This window comes from Tenrec ecaudatus, chromosome 6 (genome assembly GCF_050624435.1).
Source record: "Tenrec ecaudatus isolate mTenEca1 chromosome 6, mTenEca1.hap1, whole genome shotgun sequence".
Classification (NCBI taxonomy): domain Eukaryota; kingdom Metazoa; phylum Chordata; class Mammalia; order Afrosoricida; family Tenrecidae; genus Tenrec; species Tenrec ecaudatus.
Window position 1 is genome coordinate 84,126,050 of NC_134535.1, and position 21,968 is coordinate 84,148,017.

Consider the following 21,968-nt stretch of genomic DNA (forward strand, 5'->3'; position numbering starts at 1 on the left):
CTACCCTACACTGCTGCCTTCTAATTGGAGGATTTTAGGCATGCTATTAAATCTCTTTGTGCATCCATTTTTTTATCTTAAATGAAGAAAATGGTGTAGTTGCGTTGTGGCAAACTACACTTGGACATGGCCCCTCCTTTACTTTTTAAACACCTTACTGTCCCTAATATGCAGTGCACACAGGGTTGCTGGGTGAGGTTTGCTGACGCTATCCTTCACAGATGTTCACTCGCAGACACGTGATTTCGCAGCTTACTGTTCAAATTGTGAACCCGTGATGCTGTGCAACAATGAGGTCAGTCAGGAGACAAAACAGAAAGTTGGACAGTGTGGAACTCTTACTACAACTGAACTGTGCATGTGCTCGATAGTTGTGAATGGCTTCATCTCTATTGCTCGGCCACTGATGCTGGTACTAATGAGGAAAGGCAATGACAATAAAAATTCAAGCAGTTGAGGTATTCAACTTCCATCAGAATCATCTTGCGGAGTCATCGGAATGACAGTTGTAAGGCAGTGACCATGGTAAATTCCCACCACTCTCTTCCTTTGGCCCTGTTTTATCCTTAGGTTATCAAACCAGAATCTTGTGTTCCCTGTGGAAAGCGGATAAAATTTGGCAAGTTATCCCTGAAGTGTCGAGACTGTCGAGTGGTGTCTCATCCAGAATGTCGGGACCGCTGTCCCCTTCCCTGCATTCCTACCCTGATGGGAACACCTGTCAAGATCGGAGAGGTAGGACTTGGAGGAGCCCTCCTCCTGCTGTGGCTTCTTTAGGCTCTCAAAGGAGTCGATTTCAACGTGTAGGCCCCTGTGAGACAGCGTAGAAATAAATGTGCCCTCTGGTTGCCAGGGCTAAAGCTTTACTGGAGCAGACGGCCTCAGCTTTTTCTCCCACAGAGCAGCGGATGTGTTTGAGTCATTGACCTTATAGTTAGTAGGCCGAGGCTTAACGCACTGGGTTCTGTCTGGATTTTTTCTCTGTTTAATAACAGTTCCAAACTCCTCACCCTCCCTTCCTTTACTGTCCCATCGTACTCTCTTTAAGGAAATTCAAAGCATATACAGAAATGCAGTGAAAAGTGTAATTAACTGCTGGTCCCTGTCACCCAACTTCAACAAGTACTAACTCCAGCCCAATCTTGATACCCATCTTTCTCCCAACCTCGACTAGTGTATTATTGTGGCACAGAGTCCAATCACCATATAATTTCACCTGTGAATATTCCTTTTTTTTAAATGTTAAAGATATTCTATACTTAGCTTTAAAGATTAGGTTGGTTATTCCTGAAAATCATTTAACTCCTTTAAGAACTATTTTGTCTCACAAATTACATTAGTAATATTCAAAATAAAATGACTGCTGACACCAACCCTCAGCAAAAAACAATAATAAAAAATACATTCTTTCCCCCAATCTTCATCGTGTGTGTGTAAAATGAACTTTCCTGTACCATGACGTTCTCCCCTATAGGTTGGTTTGTTTCGTGATCAACTGTGAAGTGTGTTAAATAATTTTTCTTACTAAAATAACTAAAGTGAAAAGTTTCCTTTTTTAGAGTAATAAACCAGTTGTATTAAAGGTGATACCTGTAATCTCACTATTTATTACTTGCTCTTTGCTGCTGCTTTTTCTCGAGAAGGGAGGTAGAGTTGTAGCTGGTGGTCTTGGTGCTTGCTCATGCACGGGTGGTATGTGTGACCACCAATCAGACCTGGTGTGGAGAGAGAACAATTTGAGAGTCTCTGTTATTCAACGGGAGCTTCAGAAAGATGGTGGGGAAATGCCATTATCTTTTAATTCCATCTTACTGTGAACTTTGGAAGCTCTCTTGTACATGCTTTGAGAATGGGCGTTTAACTACATCCATGATGTCCTAGCCCTCACATTAGTCTAGAGCAGGTGTCCTCAAACTATGGCCCGCAGGCCACATGCAGCCCGATGAGGACATTGATCTGACCCTCCAGGTGGTTTTGCCCCGTTTTGTTTTTTACTTCAAAATAAGATATGTGCAGTGTGCATAGGAATTTGTTCATAGTTTGTTTCGTTTTTTTAAACTATAGTCTGGCCCTCCAACGGGTCTGAGGGACAGTGAACTAGCTCCCCATTTAAAAAGTTTGAGGACCCCTTGTCTAGAGATTGGTTTCTTTACATGTCCTCATCGTCTCCTTTAGAGAAGAACCCAGTGTCACAGAGTTGGCAGTCTGACTCGGGGTTTTTGAGATGTAACTATGGACAAGCGCAGACCGCTCTTTCTCCTGAGGAGCTTCTGTGGTTCAGCTGGTGGTTAACAGCCTGGCACCTAACCCACGGTGCCATGGGGGCTACTTTGTCGAACTTTTAGCGGAGTTTTTCGATTTTCAGGAATAAATAACCCAATCTTGAGGGCTTAGTTGGTATAAGTGGTATTAATAATACTTCTAAATTCTTCCCCTCTCAGGGAATGCTGGCAGATTTTGTGTCCCAGACTTCTCCAATGATCCCTTCCATTGTTGTCCATTGCATAAATGAGATTGAGCAGAGAGGACTGACTGAGGTAAGAATCAGCTCCAGGAGGAGGATCTATTGTTTGTGTTCATAATTCGGAGGTTCTTAAATGAAAATGTCCTCTTGATAACAGACAGGTCTGTACAGGATCTCCGGCTGTGACCGGACCGTTAAAGAGCTGAAAGAGAAATTCCTGCGGGTGAAAAGTGTCCCCCTCCTCAGCAAAGTGGACGACATCCATGCCATCTGCAGCCTCCTGAAAGACTTCCTGCGCAACCTCAAAGAACCCCTGCTGACCTTTCGGCTAAACAAGACCTTTATGGAAGCAGCCGGTAATGGTGGAGTGCAAGGCCCATGGGCACTGTACTGTGCTTAGTACCATGCCCGAAACTATATACATTGTTCCCCTGCTGCTTCTCTTCATCTAAACGGATTTCTCATGAAGTTTTGTGGTTGTTTGTTTGTTTGGTGAATTCTCAAGTTCTGAATTTAGCTGCATCCTCTGCTCCTTTTCTTCACACCCCATTTCTAACCCATTGATAAATCTTGTCAGCAGTCTTCTAATGTGTATCTTCAAATTTGCTTTGTCATACTTTCTACCACTTTTACTGGCTCACACCAACGTATTGTAAGAACCTGCTAACTCATTTCTGACTTTTGAGTATAGCCCTCTACAATATGTTCCTCACAAAGACGCTCTGGCGCCATCCTTTTAAATTAGATAACGTTCCTTCTCTCCTTAGTATCCCCCAGTGGCTTCTCGTCACTTCAGAGTAGGAGGCATGTTTTATATGGTGACCCGAAAGACCCTCCGTGAAGCTGTTCCTGGTGACAGTACCAACATAATTTCAGTCCACAGCCTTCCCTTCTTCCTCCCTCTCCAGTTGTACTATAAGACTGCAGCTCCTAGAACTTGGCAGGCCTGCCCTACCGCGCACCCAGGGGTGCGCGTAGAGACTTGTGTGGTCTTCTGCTTTACTTTTCACATGTCTCCCCAAGAATCGTGGCCTTAAAACACCTCTCCTGGCCACCTGGTTCCCTTTTCATACGTAGCACCATCTGAGAGGCATTTATTTTCTAGTTTTCACTCATTCTTCCAGCAGAATGTGTGTTCCATGAGGCAGACTGGGTTAATTTTGCTTTATTCCCAGCACTTAGAATAATGCTTGGTACACAGTAGGCCCTCACATGCGTTTTTCAAATGAATGAATACCTTCTGGATAATCGTCATTGCAGTTGTATGTTGCTTCCAAACACATGTGTTGTGTCTTGCTGCTTCCTAGCTGCAGAGCTGGGGTTTTTTTTTGTTTTTTTTAAGTTCTGACTTCTAATATTGAGTTGTTGGCCAGTGTCCTGCGTGTTAATGAAAGAAGGGTCTGATGCAGACATGAACCTAATCAGGCGTTTCAGAAGCTTACTGTATAGATGAAGCTTTGTGGTCGATAGCTGGAAGCCTGCTGTTAAGGGAAAGCAGTCTAGGCCTGTTGGTGCTTTCTTTTCATTTACAGAAATCACAGATGAGGACAACAGCGTGGCTGCCATGTACCAGGCTGTGAGTGAACTGCCCCAAGCCAACAGGGACACATTAGCTTTCCTCATGATTCACTTGCAGAGGTAAGTGCAGCAGAAAGTTGTTTCTGGGAGTAGAGAATTTTCTAAGGAGAAGAGCGTGGTGGACTGGGTGTCAGGTGGAAGTATGAGAGACTGACTTTCTTGTAGAAATATTTAAGCCGGAGAGGAGCCTTCTAATTTAATGCTCTTTGCTTAGAGTGGCTCAGAGCCCAACCACTAAAATGGATATTGCCAATCTGGCTAAAGTCTTCGGCCCTACAATAGTTGCCCATGCTGTGCCCAACCCAGACCCAGTGACAATGTTACAGGACATCAAGCGTCAACCCAAGGTAAGCAAGGGTGAATGAATATATGTGGTTTGCATTCAAAGGGGCTTCAAAAAACTCTTGGAATAATGAAATTAAAATTTATTGGAACGTTCCCACACATTTTTTAAAGCCCCCAAGTAGTAAGGTAAGTTGGGGCTAAGATTTATCTGTCGATGGGATCATGTGGAGGGAATGCTGGGAAATAAGCCTGAGCTGAGCCTTGGAAGATAAGCTAATAAATCTGGTGACTTTCAGGTGATAGAGCGCCTGCTTGCACTGCCACTGGAATATTGGAGTCAGTTCATGATGGTAGAGCAAGAGAACATCGATCCCATGCACGTCATTGAAAACTCAAATGCCTTCTCGACCCCACAGACACCAGACGTTAAAGGTAAGGCCTTGGGATGCTTCATAGGTTACGAACGCCCCCTCTAGTTTCAGGCACGAGCCCATGACCTGCCTTTGTTAGGACTGTTTGAAATTCATATTCTTTGATTGAAAAAATGAATTTTTTGCAAAGTCCTAACATAAAGGAAATTTTTGACTTTTCCCTTCCAAGTTCTCTTCTTTTTGCCTATGTGATATTATACAAATGTCATAATAGTTTAGATACAATTTGTTTTTGTTTCACTTAGTATATTTTGAGAATGTTTTCTTTGTTACTATATGTTAGCATTTTTATGGCTGCAAGCTGGAATTTAATTTACTATTAGCCCCCTTTTTTATATAAATAATGCTGTGGTCAACATTATATGTATATAGTTATTTTCCCCTTAATAATTAACTTCTAAAAGTGAATGGCTGAATTAGAAAGGACTTGAATATTTTTATTGTCGCTTGATTTTTTTTTTCCCCCCAAGGCTTTTGCCAGTTGATGTTACCATCAGTAATGCACGACCAGGTTGTTTTCATTTTAGCCTCAGTGGCACTAAATTAAAAGCCTGTTCATTCGTTCATTGTTGAAACTTATTTTTCTGAGGAGCATATTGTTTATTCTAGCACAGGTAAAAATCAAATATTGGGATGTCACTTTGTATTGGTTGGAGGGTGACCTGGAGCATATTTAGCTGATGGCTACATCTCAACTCTTTGTTGCTGCGTGGCCTGTGTGGTTCAAATATTGTCCTGATCTGTTATAACGATGACACAGAAATGCTCTGGGGTCTCTGCATGACCTCTGGGTGCCTCACAGGGACCCAGCTTAAAGCTGGCTACATTTCCTGCTTCCCTGCTAAATATATTTCTTCTCCTTTTTGCTTCTAAATATATTTGTAAATTTTCATTGCAGTGAGTTTCCTGGGGCCTGTGACCACTCCTGAGCACCAGCTCCTCAAGACACCTTCCTCTAGCTCCCTGTCACAGAGAGTGCGCTCCACCCTCACCAAGAGCACTCCCAGGTATGGACAAGCCCTGGACACTTCCTGAAAGAGATATTGGTATAGATCTTAGCTAGAAACCACACTGGAAAAGGCAACCTAGAACCTTAAGGATCCTTTAAAAAAAAACCAACCTAAAACTGGTTCTCCACCTTCCTAATGCCGTGACTCTTTAATACAGTTCCTTGTGTGGTGGTGACCCCCCCCCCCCACCAACCATAACATTGTTTCTGTTGCTGTTTCATCACTGTAATTTTGCTACTATTGTGAATCAGGCGACTCCTGTGAAAGGGTCGTTTGACCTCCAAGGGGGTTGCGACCCACAGATTGAGAGCCTCTGATCTAAAAGGTCTTTACGATTTCCCCTTCTTCATTTCAAGTGACCCTTCCACATAGCAGAACATGTGAGTTTCTTCTTCCGGTTGGCTGTAGCATGCCATGTTGTAATTGCTGTTGACTGCTCACCAGTTTATATAGAGCACTTGTCCACTTCATGCTCTTTTTCTGTAGATTCGGGACCAAAAGCAAGTCTGCCACCAATCTTGGACGACAAGGCAACTTCTTTGCTTCTCCAATGCTTAAGTGAAGTCGTGTCTGCCTGTGACGTCCGCAGTGTTTACTGACTGCAAGACAGGGTGCACCTGTACTCTCTGCTCTGCAGCCTCCTATACTTATTACTACTTTTAGCATTCGCCGAGCTTTTAATCAAGTTTAATTGTGCATGGGGGTTTTATTCAAACTATATATAGCTCCCTCTCCTCCTCAAGGAACATATCAACACCTATGCTGGTTGCTTCAAGCTTTTAGGTGGAAGATATCTGCAGGCGTGAGAGGGGTAGTGTGGGATTCATTGTGATTCTAACTGGAGGGGCCAGAGGGGTGGTGGGAAATGTCTTTTGGCTTAAAGTCAATTGCTGCTCATGGAATGTCATTTCGAACTAATTTCCACGAGACTCTGACACAAACCCGACCTCTTTGGTAAAGAGATTTGTTGTCTCAGGGTGGGCGGAGGGAGGGCAGTAGAAAGAAAGGGTTGGACAGAGGATGAAGGACAGCTCTCTCTTAGGACTCACCAGTTCCCCTTCTCTCACTTTGAGTGGAGGCTTCACAAAAAGGGCCAGGCTGGAACTGTTGATGGTAGTCTGCTTGGCTTTAATTTAGCTTTTAGTAGTTTTAATAGCCACAGGCCTTGTAAATGTGATACTAAAACTTGTATTTATTTCTGATAAGTCTCAGACTGGACATTGGGTTTGGTTGAGGTTGAATCTAGTTTGTTCTAAATTTGAATTCATTCCAATGCTTGACCCCACTTCACCCTTACCTTGTCCAGTGGAGCTCTACTTTCCAAGGTCATTGTGGCATCTCAACCAACCATGAAAAGTAGGCTGTAAGGGAAGGTGGCACGGAAAGCCACAGCCGCCCTGTCGTGCACTTTGGTTTTGGAATTCTTCCCCCGGCACACAGCCACAGACATGTCTATCAATGTGAGCTGCTGCTTAGTCCCATGATGTCTGTAAAGATGATCTCTTCTATAAAACGTTTCTGACCCATTATTGACTTTTGTCTGTAAAACACATATTTGGAGAGAAAATAAATAGCTTTTTCAAAATGAGTGTGAGGTTGTTTTCCTTGTCTTGAGAAGTAACCTACCTATGCCTTTTAGAAAATGTTTTCCTTCATCAGGTGTTTCAAGTAAATCACTCTCTCATCCTTTGGCTGGCAAGGCCAGCAGTTCAAACCTAGCAGCTCCTCCTCGGGAGAAAGCTGTGGCGGTCGGCTCCTGTGTAATTTACACCTCTGGAACCCGAGGGGACCATTCTGCTCCTCCTGTAGAGTCCCCATGAGTTGGAACTGACTTGGTGGCAATGAGTTGGGTTTGGTTGCACCCACCCAACCTTATTACCACCCAGAGAGACTGTCGGTTTCATATCTTATTCAGTCTCTTTCATGATCTAAAGGGGAGGACAGCTTTGTCTTATGACCCACCGTCTTGTTCGAACAAGTGAAGGCAAACTTCTTAAACAAGTCTTGGAACTCAAATGGTACAGATTGATGAAAAATTAACTCTGGCTAGCTGACCACTTGGAACGGGAATATGAATGCCTGAGAATCTATATTCTTGTGTACACAGAAATCTCACCTGGGGATGTTGTTAAAACGTAACTTTTGATTCAGTGTATCGGGTAGGAAGGGACATTCTCAGCAGGGCTGTGGACCGGACCAATCTGAAGCCCTCCTGGAAGATCCTTCACTACTGGAAGCGACTCTGGAGAGAGCTGGGATAATTAACGGAGGGCACCTGCACTTGCAACTCTGAAGCTGGTGAACAGAATGTATCTTGAGATTGAACATAAACAGTTGCAGGCTTAATATGTAACTGTGGAGCAGAGGCAACCTATTGGCTTTTTTCCCAGGAGGTGGCAGCTCTCACAGCAGGTCCCAGCTGCCTCAGCAAATGGACAGCAAATGGGTCCCATCTCCCCTCACCACTCCCTGCCCTCCCCCAACCCCCCCTACACACACACACACACACACACACACACACACACTGCCTCCTTGGGTTTTGGGGTCTTTTAAAAACTGTCCAGATGCCCTCTCATGTCTTTGTAAGCCTAGTGTTGGACTGGCGCCACACTCGCTCTTCTGTAGCATGTCTCCAAGGTGCATTTGAAGTCACTAATGCAGAGGAAGTAAATGGATGTGTCACGCTAGTGAGGGCAAGCCTACCCTGTGTAGGAACTGATGGCCTGTTAAGGAAAACAGGAGAAGGTCCTGTGTGCCAAATGCTGGCAGACGTTTGCGCAGCTTTGGGGCTAGACCAAGAGACCTTAGCCCTGAAAACGCTTCTGAGATTAGCTAAGGGAAATATGTACCTGCCTTCAGCTTCTCTAATGGTACTTCATGTGGAACAGCTTGACTTTTGCGGGGCTGTCTTGATTAAATTTTGCTTCCCTGACATGAAATCTGTGGAAAGGGGTCCAGGGATTTGGAGTGACTGTCACCCCACCAGCTCCTGACCCTTGTGGATACTGCCTCTGCCCCCACATCGATACCATGTTTTAACTCTCCTATAGCAGTTGCTGATAACCTGGATCTTTCCATTGCATTTGCCTTTCTTGTTCTCCATCAAATCTGTGGAAGACTCGAGTTTGAGGTTTATTTACATGACTGAGCGAGCATTTCATGGTTTGATTCAGCAGCAACAACTTGTGTTTATTGTTAGGTGTTTAGCGATCTCTTCCCTTCCCCAGGAAGCAGAATTCATTGCTTGCAGAGAGAGAGGAGAGCGAGCAGAGTATATCTTTAGGAAGTGGCTGTGAGATTTTTGTATCTTAGGTAAAAAGGTAATTGAGTTTAGGCATATTTTTAACTATGAACCTATTCGTGGCATTAAAAGGGGTTGTGTATTTTTTTTTAACTTGTGCATTAGGTGGGTTTACATTTCAGATCACGGGTTTATATCCTTAGATGTGTGCTTAGGTTGTCGAACTGCCTAAGAATGTGGAGGAACAGATAGTAGGCTTCTTGTTTTGCTTTTTAAGGTGGCAAGCTTCAGATTTTGTGTGTGTGTGTGTGTGTGTGTGTGTATACATATATACTTTATCTCACATGATGGGACCTTCAAAAGTTCATGGGAAAATGACTTTTTCCAAGAGCTTTTTCAAGTCCCTTGGATGTGCACACATACACATTAAAAAAGGAACAACACTGTCTTCAAATTGATTCTAACAGTAACCCTGTAGAACAGAGGAGAGCTGGCTCATGGGACTTCTACACCATACATCTTTATGAGGGGAGAATGCCTTATCTTTCTCCAAGTTAACAGGCCAGATGCTTGACCCACGGTGCCACCAGGGCACCCTTGCGTATGCCGATGGGCCATAGCATTTTCTGTGGAAGAGAGCACTTGCAAGACCCTCTGCTGTGCCTGGTTTCCTTAATCAGTCGGAGCAGTCGTGGGAGTCTCCATCTGAAGAGAAGGCCGACTAAAGTTCAGCCTCTGCTCCCACCGTCCATTTTCCCATGACAGACTGGGGGAAGACTTGGATTTCAGCCACTGTTGCGAAACGCTTGGCAGCGGGCAGAGCTGAGGCATGCTTGTCCTGTGCTTTCAATGTAAACAGGGTGTGGAAAATGGTCACAACCTCAGACTTTTTTCTTTTAAATCCCTGTAATGCATATTTTGTAAATAGTGAAGGAGCCAGGCCAGAAGTCCCTAACTAGTGCCATTTATACTGGTTCTCAGAGCTGTGTTTGTTGATGGTTTCTGTTCATGAAGTCAGACAGAAGGCAGCTTGACATTGCCAGGAATGACCTTGTGGGGAGCTTTGTCTTCTGCAGCCCTGGGCCCCTCGGGCTGCTGTGCAGGCACTTCCCTTTCATCTCCCTGGATTTTTCCCTCCTCGCCGCCAGCCGGCTTGCCTTTAGGCGCATTGTTCTTCGACAGCATTCCGCCCCCAGCCCGCAAAATTGGACACCATGTAAACAGACACAGGCTGCTTGTGAAGCGCTTGCCTGGTAATGTCTTTCGTCATTTCAGACGGAATTAGGAATCAAAGCCTTGAGGCAGTGTAACAGGTGATTTTCAATGTGTGTTGTCTTCATTTATCATCTTATTTGATCTTACCACACTCACGTGAGCTGTTTGGGGGGAAATGATGTTATTTCAGATGAGTGATTCGACTCCAGCTCCCACACCCAGGTAGGGTAGGTCGCTTAGCTAGGATTCAAACCTGGGAATTACAGCTCCTAGTCTTGAAGCTCAACCCCAGTGCTTTGCTATCCCCAGTGTCTTCGCCGTTAATGCGTCATTAGGTATCTAAATGCTACCTGGTACACAGCCTTGAGCCAGCGTTGTTTGAATCCCACACAAGAAAGGATCGTTGTTCTTTTGCAGTGACCAGCTACAAAGTGAATAAAGTTGTTGAGAGAGAGAGGACTATTTACAAGTCACGAGTTCTCCCCACTACTGCACGGCCCATCCTGCCTAGAGCACGGCTGCCACAGTGCTGGCGGAGGTGTCCTTAGGCACCGCTCTGAAGGGGAGGAAGGGCATCTAGAACTGGCAGTAAGCAAGTGAGTGATCTGCTTTACTTGAGCTCTGCTACACACCACGGAATCTTCGTCCGTTTATCAGACTCAGTCAACAGTTTACATTCCGTGGGCTAAGAAAGTCAGTATTTCCCTCCTCCAGGAGCAACTACTAATTGAAATCATTCCCTCAACAGATGATCCAGAAAGAGCAGGGAGGCCCAGCCGGCTGGGGAAGGCATTTGGGACAGGGTTTCTGAATGGCCCGGGTTGTCCTGTGGAGACTTGGTGGGCCTGGGCTGTTTTCTTGTGTGTGTACGTCCCAGGCGGTTCCAGTGTGTTCTTGGGCCGCCCGTGTGCATCCTGAGTGCACCGAAGCCCAAAGCCAAGAACAGACGAGTCTGAGCCAAGGCCATCAGCCTGCTCCTAGAAACGTGTCAGCGGATTAGTTTATTGGCTTTCCCCCTGAGTGGCATTAGCTCTCGCCCTGTCTCATGCTCGCCATCTGGCTCTGAGTAAGAAGTCTTTGAGTGATCTCTCTTCAGCAGTCCGCTCCATGCCAGCGCTCTCCGAGGGCTGTGCAGCCTTCCCCTCACCAACCCCGGAGCTTAGCACTCTCCACCAGCCATCAGAAGAACGCTGCTTTAGCCCTTGGGTGGGGTGGGGGGCAGGGAGGAGTCAGCTCATGGAAGAGGAGGATGACTGGTGGTAGGTTAGTGGCCAGCCTTTTTGTTGTCAAAACTTAAACAAGTGCATCTTTCCGTAGGCGAGTGTTGAGGACGGAGTCGCGCCTGCCACAGGGAAGTGGTTTACTGCCTCTGAGCGCCACAGTTCCTTCAGAGGTTAGGGGAGCAAAGGGGCTGGGAATTTTCTTCCTTAGGGAAAAGCAAAGCCTAGGGGTGGAGGTGCTTAAATGAACCTCCTCCCCTCTTCCCCAGAGCTGACTGCTCTCTCCTCCCAGGCTAATACACATTGACTGGGGCTAAACGCCTCATGCTTCTGGACAGAGTCCAGCCCCTCAGCCGAGCAGCCGCACTGTGGAGATGCAGCTGCTGGCATTAAAGGGCTAAGCCTTTTCCAGCTGCTTTGCTTGACCGGGAACTGCCTGCAGTCCGCAGTTTAACGGAGGAGCTCTCTTAGCCCGATTAGGAGGAAATGACTAATCGCTGCATCTTCTCGTGACACTGCCTGCAGGCTCGGACGGACGGATGATAGCCTGGTGGGCTGGGAAGTGGTTGGATACTAGAGGGCCAGGCCGTTATCTCCCAAATCCCTCCCCCAAACCTGGCCAGGTTGTGCTTTTTGTTTTGCTTCCATGAGGAGAGGAAGCGGGGTTCCCCCCCCCCCCCGGATGGCCCTCCCACCAGTAGGCTATATTCCTGACTCAGGGGTCAGGAGGTGTGCATCACCGGGAGGGGAGGGGTGACCTGGACACTCGGAAGCAGGCGTTGCTGCAAACCGGACGTGGAGAGCACTCAGGGCCACGGGATCCCCTCCGGTTGTAAGAAGACTGGAGAGCTCCCAGTGTGAAAATTCAATCCAGAAAGTCTTCAGATGTGAAGGTCATTTGATTGATTGTAAGAAACACTTTGGAGAAGAAAAAAAAATGCAACCTAGCCTGCAGAAGCGAGGACCTGTGTGAGGCGGGAACCTGTCAGAAAAGGAAGCCAGCCATTGTCCGTGACAAGTGACCAGTGTGCGATAGAAAAGCTGCACGCTGCCTGAGGCAGAAAACCGCAAGGCCCAGAAGAGCCAGACACGATCCATGGAGTTGTGGCTCCGAGGATGCTGCTGCCTACTTCTTAGCATCTGAGAATCGGGGCATCAAGTCAGTGGCGTCTCAAACATAACGCGGTGCCTGTCTCAGAAAGCAGTGGGGTGTGTGTGTCTGCGAATCAACACCCAGAGTATCTGCTGCCCATATCAGAGAGACTGTGGGCTGGACCAGATGTGGCCGTCCCAGAGCCTGCGGGGTCAGGGAGTCCCTGTGCCACATGCACCCCCGCCTGCAGGTCCTGGGGAAACTGCAATGCAGGCAGAGCAGGGAACCAAGGCTCAGACCAACGCTCTGCCCAAGCCATGTATGCAATGGGCCCGAAACTGGCCCCAGGCTTGCCTCCAAGGGCCGTGACCTGTGAACCTCTGATGCAAAGAAGGACAAAGTCTTGTGAATCAGTGGTGCTCCGCTAACAGGTCAGGTATCGGTTCTGAATGACAGACTAGGAGTGAAGCAGTCAGGGTGCTTGCTGGAATACCACAGAAGACAGGTGGCAGACGGTCCCTCTGGGCAGGCAGCTGGGAGAGTTGAGAGCCTTGCTTTGTCCCATTGATTCACCAGAGACACCAGCGAGTTCTCCCTTGCAGGTAGAAGGTCATGGCTTGGGGACAAAGGAAGGCGTTAACTCGTGGGACAGGTAGAAGTTAAGGAAGCTTCTGTCCCCAGAAGTTGGCTGGGTCACGGGCTGTGGTGGAGAGAAGTGCTCAGAGTGAAGTCCGGAGCTCAGCGCCAGGACTGGGACGGGCGCAGCGTGCCGTGGGAGCTCCCAGGAGGCATCATCGGGAGCCTCCCCTCGGGTGGTGGTGACATCTGAACTGTCCCCTAAGGGTGAGCGAGATAGTCAGAGGACCCGGAATCTTGGGGGTCGAGGAGCCCAGCCTGTTCTAGAGCTGAAGCCTCCTGACTGCTATCCTGGCTCTTCTCTGACCCAGGCTGGGCTCCGGCCTGCCAGTCTGGGCCTTGTTCCATCTGCCCACCGGGGTAGGTCCCTGCCTCGGGCTCTGCCCTTTCCCATTCTGACTGCCAGTAGCTGTTTCTAGTTGCTCTGAGCTCTGAAGCTTTCCCTGCAGCCTGTTCATTAATGCCCTGCCTCTTCCGCCCCCACCCTCCTTGCCTCCCCTCTGCAGCAGGGGGCGGGGGGAGGGGGAGAGGATTCATGCTCTGTGTGGCCTCTCCCTGAGAGGTGATTACACATCTTGGCTTTGCTAACCCCCTGCCACAGCTGCCCAGAGTGGCCAAAGCTTCATTTTGGTTAGCCCTTAACTTCTTTTCTCCCTCCTCCCTCCTCCCTGCCTGCCTCCCTGCCTGCCTGCCTTCTCCAGCATTGCTGGGGCCTGGTGTTCCTTCACTGTAGGGCAAAGTCTCTCTTGATAATGGACCTCTTTTCTTTCGCAGCCTGTCCCCCAAATGGTCAGGAACCGCTCCAGGTTGTGAAGGGACAGCACTGTAGAATCACTACAAAGAGTGAATCTGCCACCCATTAAACCCCCCACTCCCACCCCCAACAGCTTGTTGGAGACCACCTGGCCTCACTAGTCCCTGGATGATGTCAGTGCTTCTGTTCAGTGCTACCTCTGAAAACCTTCAGTTCTGCTAAGGGCTTCAGCTTCCTGGGAAAGCCAGCCACCTCCGAGTCCTGGAAGTCCTGATCCTCTCTCCTCGTCCTCCACCCCTGCCCTCATTTCCCGAATGTCTCCCTACTGTTATTACTCCTGCAGTGCCCCGCTTCCTGTGTTCTGAGAAGCCCCCCTTTCTTTGTGTCTGGGCCTTAGCGCCTCTTTTCCTCTAGGACCCCAATCCCCCCAACCCTAGGAAGGATGGGATCACTTCTTTAGTAATAGCCTGAGCCTCATTGGAAGCGGCAGGGGGGCAGCTGCCTCCTTGGCAGAGGGATGGCAGTCTACCTCAGTGATGCCACTGATGGTAGCGCACAAGCCCATGGGGAGTGTGCGTGCATCGCCCCACACTCCAGTGAGGCATGTGAAGCTCAGACCGCTAGACTAACTCGCTCAAGTTCACACAGCTCATACACACACGTGTGAGCCTGCATTTAAGCTCCTCCGACCCTTGTAACTCACCTTAGGCTCCTGTTGTCTCTCTATTGTGGGTGCACAGGATCCTTTGGGTCCATGTGATCGCCTTTGGGAAGTGAGGGTCTCTAGCTCCTGGTCTTGACCTTGCTCTCTCCCATCTGGCCCTGGGAAAGCAGGTCTGACCTCCTCCTGCCTGGGGGTAGCAGGTTAAAGGAAACGGGTGTGGGGCGGAGAGGGGCTACATGCCAGCCAACTGGGAAGCCAGAGCCCAGGCCCCAAGCACTTGGCCTCATCTGCTCCTGCTAAGACAATCATCAACATAAAAGGCTAATTGTATTAATCACCAGGGCACCCGGCCTGAGCCCCCCTCCTTTTCTGGAGAATTATGAATTGCAATTGCAGATGGCTCCGCTGATTGAAGGCAGTGCCCAGCGGGGAGAAGGCCCAGATCAGATTACACACTGTTAATTAAAAACTTCCCCCGGCAAAGGGGTGGCAGGGCTGGCACCCAGGGTTGGCCCAGTTGGGTCTCTGTCCTGCCCTCACCCCCAGGTGCTGTGAAGCCCAGGAGGAGGAAGAGGAGGAGGAGAAGGATGAAGGATGAAGCCCTCTTCCTGAGGCTCCTCCCAGGGCAGCCCTTCCCTCTGCTCACAGAAGGCCGATTGTCCTAGGAAACCAGCCCAAGCAGCTGCCTTGGGTCACTCCTTCCTGCAGTGGACCTTAGCGCTCTTGAGATGACCCCATCCCTCCTTTCCCCGGGACAGGGCCCTTTTGGCTGCACAGGGACAAACAGCTATAGGAAGGGAAGTCACTGCTCCCTGGGCAGTCACTCTGGGCCTCAGGGCTTCACATTTCCTGGGGCAGAAGCCACGTGACCTATTGGGAGGGTGTGGGGGGAGGGCGATGGCGCCCCTCCCTGGCGGCACTGGCTGCTGTTCTTGGGAACCAGCACCTCCTGAACTTTCCTCCTCTTGATCAATGACCACCTTCTTGTCCTCGCCCTCCCCAGCCTCTCTGCAGTGCTGCTCATTCATTCATCACACTTGTATTGAGCACCCCGTGCGCGTGCCCAGCTCTGGCTAATTTGTCAAGGAGTTGGAGGCACCCTCTCCCCCTTACCCCACCCCCACGCCCCGCAGGCTCTCCACTGGGGGGGGGGGCTCCTTTCCTATTGCCAGCTGCAGGGGGTCCGACCCCTGGAGCTTTCTCTGCGGGGAGCTGGGGAGACCTGAGGTGGCTGTGGCTCAGCTCGGACGGAGCTGGGCGACCTTCAATGTGTCAATCAGATCTTCCATGCACCTAAGCGCGCGCACGCACACACACACACACACACACACACGCGCGCGCGCGCGCGCACAAACGCCGCCCCCCCTCCACTTGGAAAAGGGCACGCAAACCCCAGCCTCTGGCAGGCTGTGAAGATGGATGAGTGGGGGAGTGGGCCCGACTTGGAGAGCTGGGAGCTCATCTTTAACGACAATGATAAAGAAAGCTGAGCATGGCTTCTGGCCCAGCCCCCGGGGGAGGGCGGGGCAGGAGGGGGGGGGACGCCCTGATACTGCACTGGTCACCAGCTGGCTGGCTCTTGGAAGACTTTGGGACCTGCCCCCCTCCCTGTCCCCCAGCCCCTTGGGAGACATCCTGGGAAGGGGCCTATCTCTTTTATGGATTGGGCTGCTGCGTTTCAGGGTGCCATGGTGATGGGCGCCATAGAGATGGAAAGAACTGACTTTTATTGGCGTGTTGCTGTCTTCCAGATCCCCTCCCCAGCCCCCATGCCCCACACCCACCAAGCTCTGTCAGACCCAAAAGGGGAGAAGGCAGGGCCCCTGGGAAAGAAGCCAATGAAATGAGGGGGAAGCCAGGTCAGTCCCCTGCCCTACCCCCCAGTGTGCCCCCTCCCTATCTCCTTTCTCCTCCCCTCCCCTCTGGAGACAGTAATTGTTTCCACACCTCATAATTGCAGGAAGAGCAGCAAGCATCATCGTTTATTTATCCCGCTGCTTCTAGCATTTTAACTTCCACAAACACATTGGTTTCCACAGCAGTTCCCCAGTGAGGGAAGGGTGTTCCCATTTTACAGATGGGGGAGCCAAGGTCCAGATAAGACCCCAAATCATGAGCAAGGCTTATTGATAGCAGCTGTGTCAGGTCTCCTCCCAGCACACTGGGCCCTGCCGTCTTGGTTTCCGGAGTCACCCCCAGGGTTCTTAGCACCCTGGGGACTCACTCAGCAGTTTTTTGGGGATCCCAGTTGACTTGAGAATCTGGGGCTGAGGAAGAAGCTTTCTGGTCCAGGGGGAGGATGGAGACTTCCTTTCTCTGGAATGTTCCCGTAAAAGGGCCTGTGGAGAGGAGGCAGGCAGTCACCTGAGAAGAGCGACTGGGTCCAAACCCCCCTGGCCCGCCCTTGCTCCTGCCAGCCCCTCTGAAGCCCCCTGTCTGGGTCAGCTCTTCCCAAGGGCATTTGGAGAGCTGAGGGAGGAGTGATGGGAGGGTGACTCCCTATCCTCAGAACGGTGGGCCCATGACACCAAACCACACCCAGAAGCCTTCTCGAGGGGGCTCCGAAGGCTGCCTCCGGCTCTGATTTTCGGCAGGGGCTCTGGTTCTTCTCCCTAGGCACCCCCCGCAGTCCTCAATCAAAGCAGAGAGGGTGGCTGGACTCTGGTCCCCTACCTCCAGGACTCTCTGGGGTCCAGATGGGAGAGAGCAGGGGAGGCAGCCACAAACCCCCTCCTCTCTCCCTCTGCTCTGTCCCCTGAGAAATGGGAGGCCCCGGGAGGAGGCTGGATAGGTTTGCCCCAGGGTCTCCACCTAGAAATGGTGTGCCAGGGGTGGGGTCTATCGCCCTCTGCCCACCGTCTTCTGCTGCTCACCTCCGAGGCTCCTCTCTGGAGCCCAAGGGCCAGGCCCAAGGCCTATGCCATCAGACACGCTCTCCATTTCCGTGGTCCCTGGATCAGACTGGGAATTTTTCTTCTGGGGCGCCTCCCCGACCACAGTGTCTACTTCCAAGGTGCCCGTGAGGATGGCCAGCCTCTGGGCCAGCGTCTTGGTGTCGGGGAACAGGATGAAGTTGTAGATCAGTGAAGCCAGGACCGCCCCCGTCAGGGGTCCCACCCAGAAGATCTGAGGAGGCAGGCGAGAGAAACAGGTGTCTCAGTGGTGAGCTGTCAGGACCCTGGGAATGTCCCGGGGACCCCTGCCTATCTCCCAGGAAACCTTAAGCGATCTACAAGGATGTAAGTCTGAGAGCCCCATGGCCGGCCTCCTGGGCCTGGCCTTCAAAGGAACAGCCAGGGGCTGCTGCACTGAGCGAGGGGCCGGGCCAGGCCAGGCCAGGCCAGGCAGGGGGGCTCCTCACCTCCCCTGCCTCACAGACAGTCTGCCTCTGCTGGTGTGGGTCTATTTCTGTTGGCCTCTGTCTTTTTCCAAACTTGGAAACTGGCCCAACTGGAGGAAGTGAATAAAGAGGCAACCAAGGACTTGAGGGCGGGGCCAGGGCTATTGCTCCTGTCCTGGCCCTTTCCTTGCCAGGTCCCTGAGAAGCCCTGGGTGGGGGTGGGGTGGGGCCTATGGAAGCTGGAGAGAAAGGACATACCACCCAGCTGAGCCTCCTGGTCTTCTGTGTTTAGGGAAACCTTCCTCCCCTAGGGTGGTCTGTGAGGGGTGGTGGTGTCCCCCCAAGGCTGTGGAGACCCGCTGTGGCTCTCTGTCTGCTGACTAACACCCCTGACCCTTGCCCTTCCCTGAAGCTGGGAGCTCACCCAGTGCACGGTGAACTGGCCAATGATAACCGCGGGCCCGAAGGAGCGGGCGGGATTCATGGAACAGCCTGTGAAGTAGATCTGAGGAGCAAAAGGGAGGTGAGAGGAGGCTGAAGGCAGGCCTGGGAAGGGACGGTCCTGATGCCCTGCTCAGACCTCTGCCCCGCCTTGGCATCAGCAGCCAGGTCCTAAGGCACAGGGCTCAGGGACACCACTGGTCCTGTAGGCCCCCTCCCCGCAAGCTTCCCCAGGGAGGGAGGCAGGGTGTGCACAATAACTGTGTCTCCTTGATCGCTTACCCCAACGAGATGGCCCAGAGCCACGGAGATGCCTATGATGACGGCGGGGGAGCCCGAGGACTGGCGGGTGTCGGTAGAGGCGAACACACACAGCACCAACTGCAGCGTCAGGACCAGCTCCACGGCCACCGCCTGGCCCATCGAGATATCGTTCCGGACCTGGGCAGAGGGCCACTCTGGAGCCCACGCAGGCTCCGCCCATGGGCAGTGACCCCTGTCCGTGTCACCTGCTGTGAGACCCCTTCCCACCTCCCACTTGAGCTGTGAGGGCTGGGCTTAGGGCAGCCCTGAACCCACTCCCTGTCCCACTGCCAAGTCTAGGAGAGGAGGCTCAGGGAAACTGGGAAGGGATGTGGGGAAGTGTTGAGATGATAGGGGGCGGGCAGGATTTAAGACCTCAGGGTACTCGAGGGAAATTGGGGGTACATGGGAAGAAACAGAGGAGCAGTGACTGTGGGAGGGGACATGGGAAGAAACGAGAAGTGATCATGGGTGAGGGGTGCATGGGAAGAAACAGGAGCAGTGATCGTGGGGTTGGAGAGAACATGAGAAGAAACAGGAGCAGTGATGGGGGGACATGGGAAGACACAGAGGAGCAGTGATGGTGGGGGACATGGGAAGAAACAGAAGCAGTGATTGTGGGGGAGGCATGAGCAGAAACATGGTCCCCTGGGCCCCTTCCACCACCCGGAGCTGCCCCTATGCTCCTGGTCCTTCTATACCCAACCCATTGGCTTGGCTTCTCCCTTCTCCGCCTGGACTAGGGCCAGTGTTGGATTCCTCTGGGCCCAGAGCCCAGCAGAGAGCGGGTGTGTAGCTCCTGGTGAATCCTTTGCTGCTATCCTCTCCTTGGGCCCTGGCCTGTTGGGATGCCCCCCTCCGTGGCTGCCCCTCTCCACCTACCACATTGATCCCCAGGGTGCCCCGGATGTCTCCGGGCGTGACCCCGTAGAGCAGAGCGGCCCCCGCAGTGGCCCCTGCCAGTTGGGCAGCCACATAGGCCACAGCTCGGGGCAGGGAGATGTGGGAGCCCACGAGGAAAGCCAGGGTCACGGCAGGGTTGACGTGGGCGCCGCTTGCCTTCCACGTGATCTGCACAGCCATGGCGGTGGCCAGGTTGAAGGTGATGGCCACCTGCAGCACGGAGGGCAGTGCCGAGGGCCAGTGCAGCACCGAGCCCACGCCGAAGAACACGTACAGCCCTGTGGCCAGGAACTCAGCCAGCAGCGCCTTGACGAAGGCCGTCCAGAGCCGGCACAGCAGCATGCTGGCCCAGGCCCCTGTGTGCGGGCTTCTGGCCTTCCTCCGCTTGTTCCTGCTCTCTGCTGCGCTGGGCCTCCACCTGCAGCCCCTGTCCTCTGCTGCTTCAGGACGAATGTGCCAACCAGCCTGCCCGGGAGCTGGCAGTTCGGTCTGTGTCTGGGTGGAGGAAGGTGTGGGGGTGGCACTTACATGCCTGACAGGTGAGCTGGAACCTCTGGGATCCCCAGGCTGGACCGGCCTCTTCGGGCAGAGTCCTTGTCCTGGGCTGCAGGTGAAGGAGCAGATGGCGCCACCCCAAGACCCTCAGAGTCCAGGGGCCTTGGCTTTCTGCTCTGGAGCCTCCTGGTTCCCGGCTCTGCCTCCGTCCACGTGGGCATAAACCCAGGCCGGAGAGGAAGCTCTTGCTTGCCCTTCCCACCTATAACCCTCACCCGGAAAGCAGCATGGACTGAACAAGCACTGCTGGGCAGGAGGGTCCTAGTCCACAACCCCTCGGCCACTTTGAGTCTCACGCCTGGTGGTGGGCACCTGTCCTTCAACGGACTAAGCCCCCACCCCCCGGAGTCCCTGCTGGTCCTTTATCCTTGGTCCTTCCCCCAGTTTCCCCATCTCTCCTGTTCCCACTCAGGAGCCAGAAGATAGCCCTCGTTTCTCACAGGGCAGCTTCACCACGTGTGGCCACACTGGCCTACAGGGTCACCCATGCCCTAGCCCCCAAGAGCACATCAAGACACTGCCCCAAGCAAGATTCCCCGCAAGAAGACCGGCCAGTTGTTCCAACCCTCCAAGTCTTCACCTTCGAACCCCCTGCTGGCTTTATCTATGGGCAGCCAGTAGGTGTCCGCTGATGTCTTTGGACTCCTCTAACACACAGTTTCAAGATGAGACGCTCCCTTCTCTGCCTGACACCCCCCCTTTCTCCAGCTCAGCTGGTGGCAGGTGGGGAGCAGCCTTGACCCTTTCCCACCTCCCACCCCCATCCAATACAGCCATCAAGTCCTGCTGATTTTGAATCCTAAATGTGTCTTGCCTGTGCCTGCCCCATGGCCCCTGCAGCTTCTCTGCCTGCTCCGCTCCAATCAATTCTCCACACCGCAGCCTCCATGATCTTTCTAAAATGCAAATCTGATCACGCAGCTCCCCTGCCAAAACCCTACAAAGCTTCCCCAGCATGCTGCAAGCTCCCAGCCCCCTGCGACCCGACCCTACTCCCCCCACCTCACTGCTCCCCCACTCCTTGCCTCCACGACCTTGCCCCTCTAGCCAGTGGCTCCGGAATACTCCACCCACCTCTCCTGGGGGGAGGCTGCTCGGTGGCTCCCCACTGTCCCTCAGGCTCAGTTTCTGCACCACCTGCCTTGGTTGGGGGTGGGGGTGGAGGTGGGGGGAACTCTCTCTGATGTTCTCACCGCATCTGCCCCAACTTTGCGCTGTAGCCTCTTCAGGGCCCTGCCCTGGTGTTGATGTGTCTCCCTAGGGGCAAGGTCCTTATTGGGCATGGAACCACTTCTCTTCCTGCCCAGCTGGAGCGTATGGCACAGGGATTGGTCATTAAGTGTCCCCTCCGGGGTGGCTTGACTGTCAGCAGAAAAGGTGGTGGCTTGATCCCACCCAGAGGCACTTCAGGCAAACTGCTTCTGAAAGATCACGGCCTGAAAAACTCCATGGGACACATGGGCTCGCCCTACATGGTGTCAGCAACTGACAACTGCAACAAAGTACTCAGTACGTGTTTGCTGGGTGGGTGCATGGGTATATCAGCGGATGAATGGATGGATGAGTGGATGGATGGATGGGTGGATGGATGAATGGGTGAGTGGGTAGATGGGTAGGTGGATGGATGGATGGATGGATGAGTGGTGGTAGGTACACAGGTGGATGATGAATGAGAGCTAGAGTCAGGTGACTGTCAGAGGTGCCTTTGCAGTGGACTACTCTCACACACGGCTCCTACGGAATCCTCTGATGTCTCCAAGCAAAGCATCCCGGTTTCGACCCCAGGCTCTTCCCATCCATGCAGCCCCCTGGCTCCATCTGGGGGAAGCCCCTCT

At 51.8% G+C, this 21,968-nt stretch overlaps 2 protein-coding genes across 4 annotated transcripts in view; one reads left to right on the top strand and one right to left on the bottom strand.

Annotated features, from left to right (window-relative positions):
* RACGAP1 (Rac GTPase activating protein 1) overlaps positions 1 to 7,356 on the top strand; it is a 40,523-nt gene extending 33,167 nt beyond the window's left edge. For all 3 annotated transcript variants that reach the window (XM_075551716.1, XM_075551717.1, XM_075551715.1), the window contains 8 exons: positions 571 to 735; positions 2,442 to 2,537; positions 2,622 to 2,820; positions 3,997 to 4,102; positions 4,257 to 4,389; positions 4,624 to 4,759; positions 5,657 to 5,765; positions 6,255 to 7,356. In XM_075551716.1, the coding sequence (XP_075407831.1) occupies positions 571 to 735; positions 2,442 to 2,537; positions 2,622 to 2,820; positions 3,997 to 4,102; positions 4,257 to 4,389; positions 4,624 to 4,759; positions 5,657 to 5,765; positions 6,255 to 6,330 (1,020 nt within the window). In that variant the 3' untranslated portion in view covers positions 6,331 to 7,356. The remainder of the gene's footprint in view (positions 1 to 570; positions 736 to 2,441; positions 2,538 to 2,621; positions 2,821 to 3,996; positions 4,103 to 4,256; positions 4,390 to 4,623; positions 4,760 to 5,656; positions 5,766 to 6,254) is intronic.
* Positions 7,357 to 13,147: 5,791 nt separating this feature from the next.
* On the bottom strand, positions 13,148 to 19,923 carry AQP6 (aquaporin 6). The gene is made up of 5 exons (XM_075553294.1): positions 19,558 to 19,923; positions 18,655 to 18,813; positions 18,356 to 18,436; positions 17,465 to 17,717; positions 13,148 to 13,374 (listed from the first exon to the last, which is right to left on the bottom strand). The coding sequence occupies exons 1-5, from the start codon at positions 19,918 to 19,920 to the stop codon at positions 13,148 to 13,150; spliced, it is 1,083 nt and encodes a 360-aa protein (XP_075409409.1). The 5' UTR covers positions 19,921 to 19,923.
* Between the last annotated feature and the right edge of the window lie 2,045 nt (positions 19,924 to 21,968).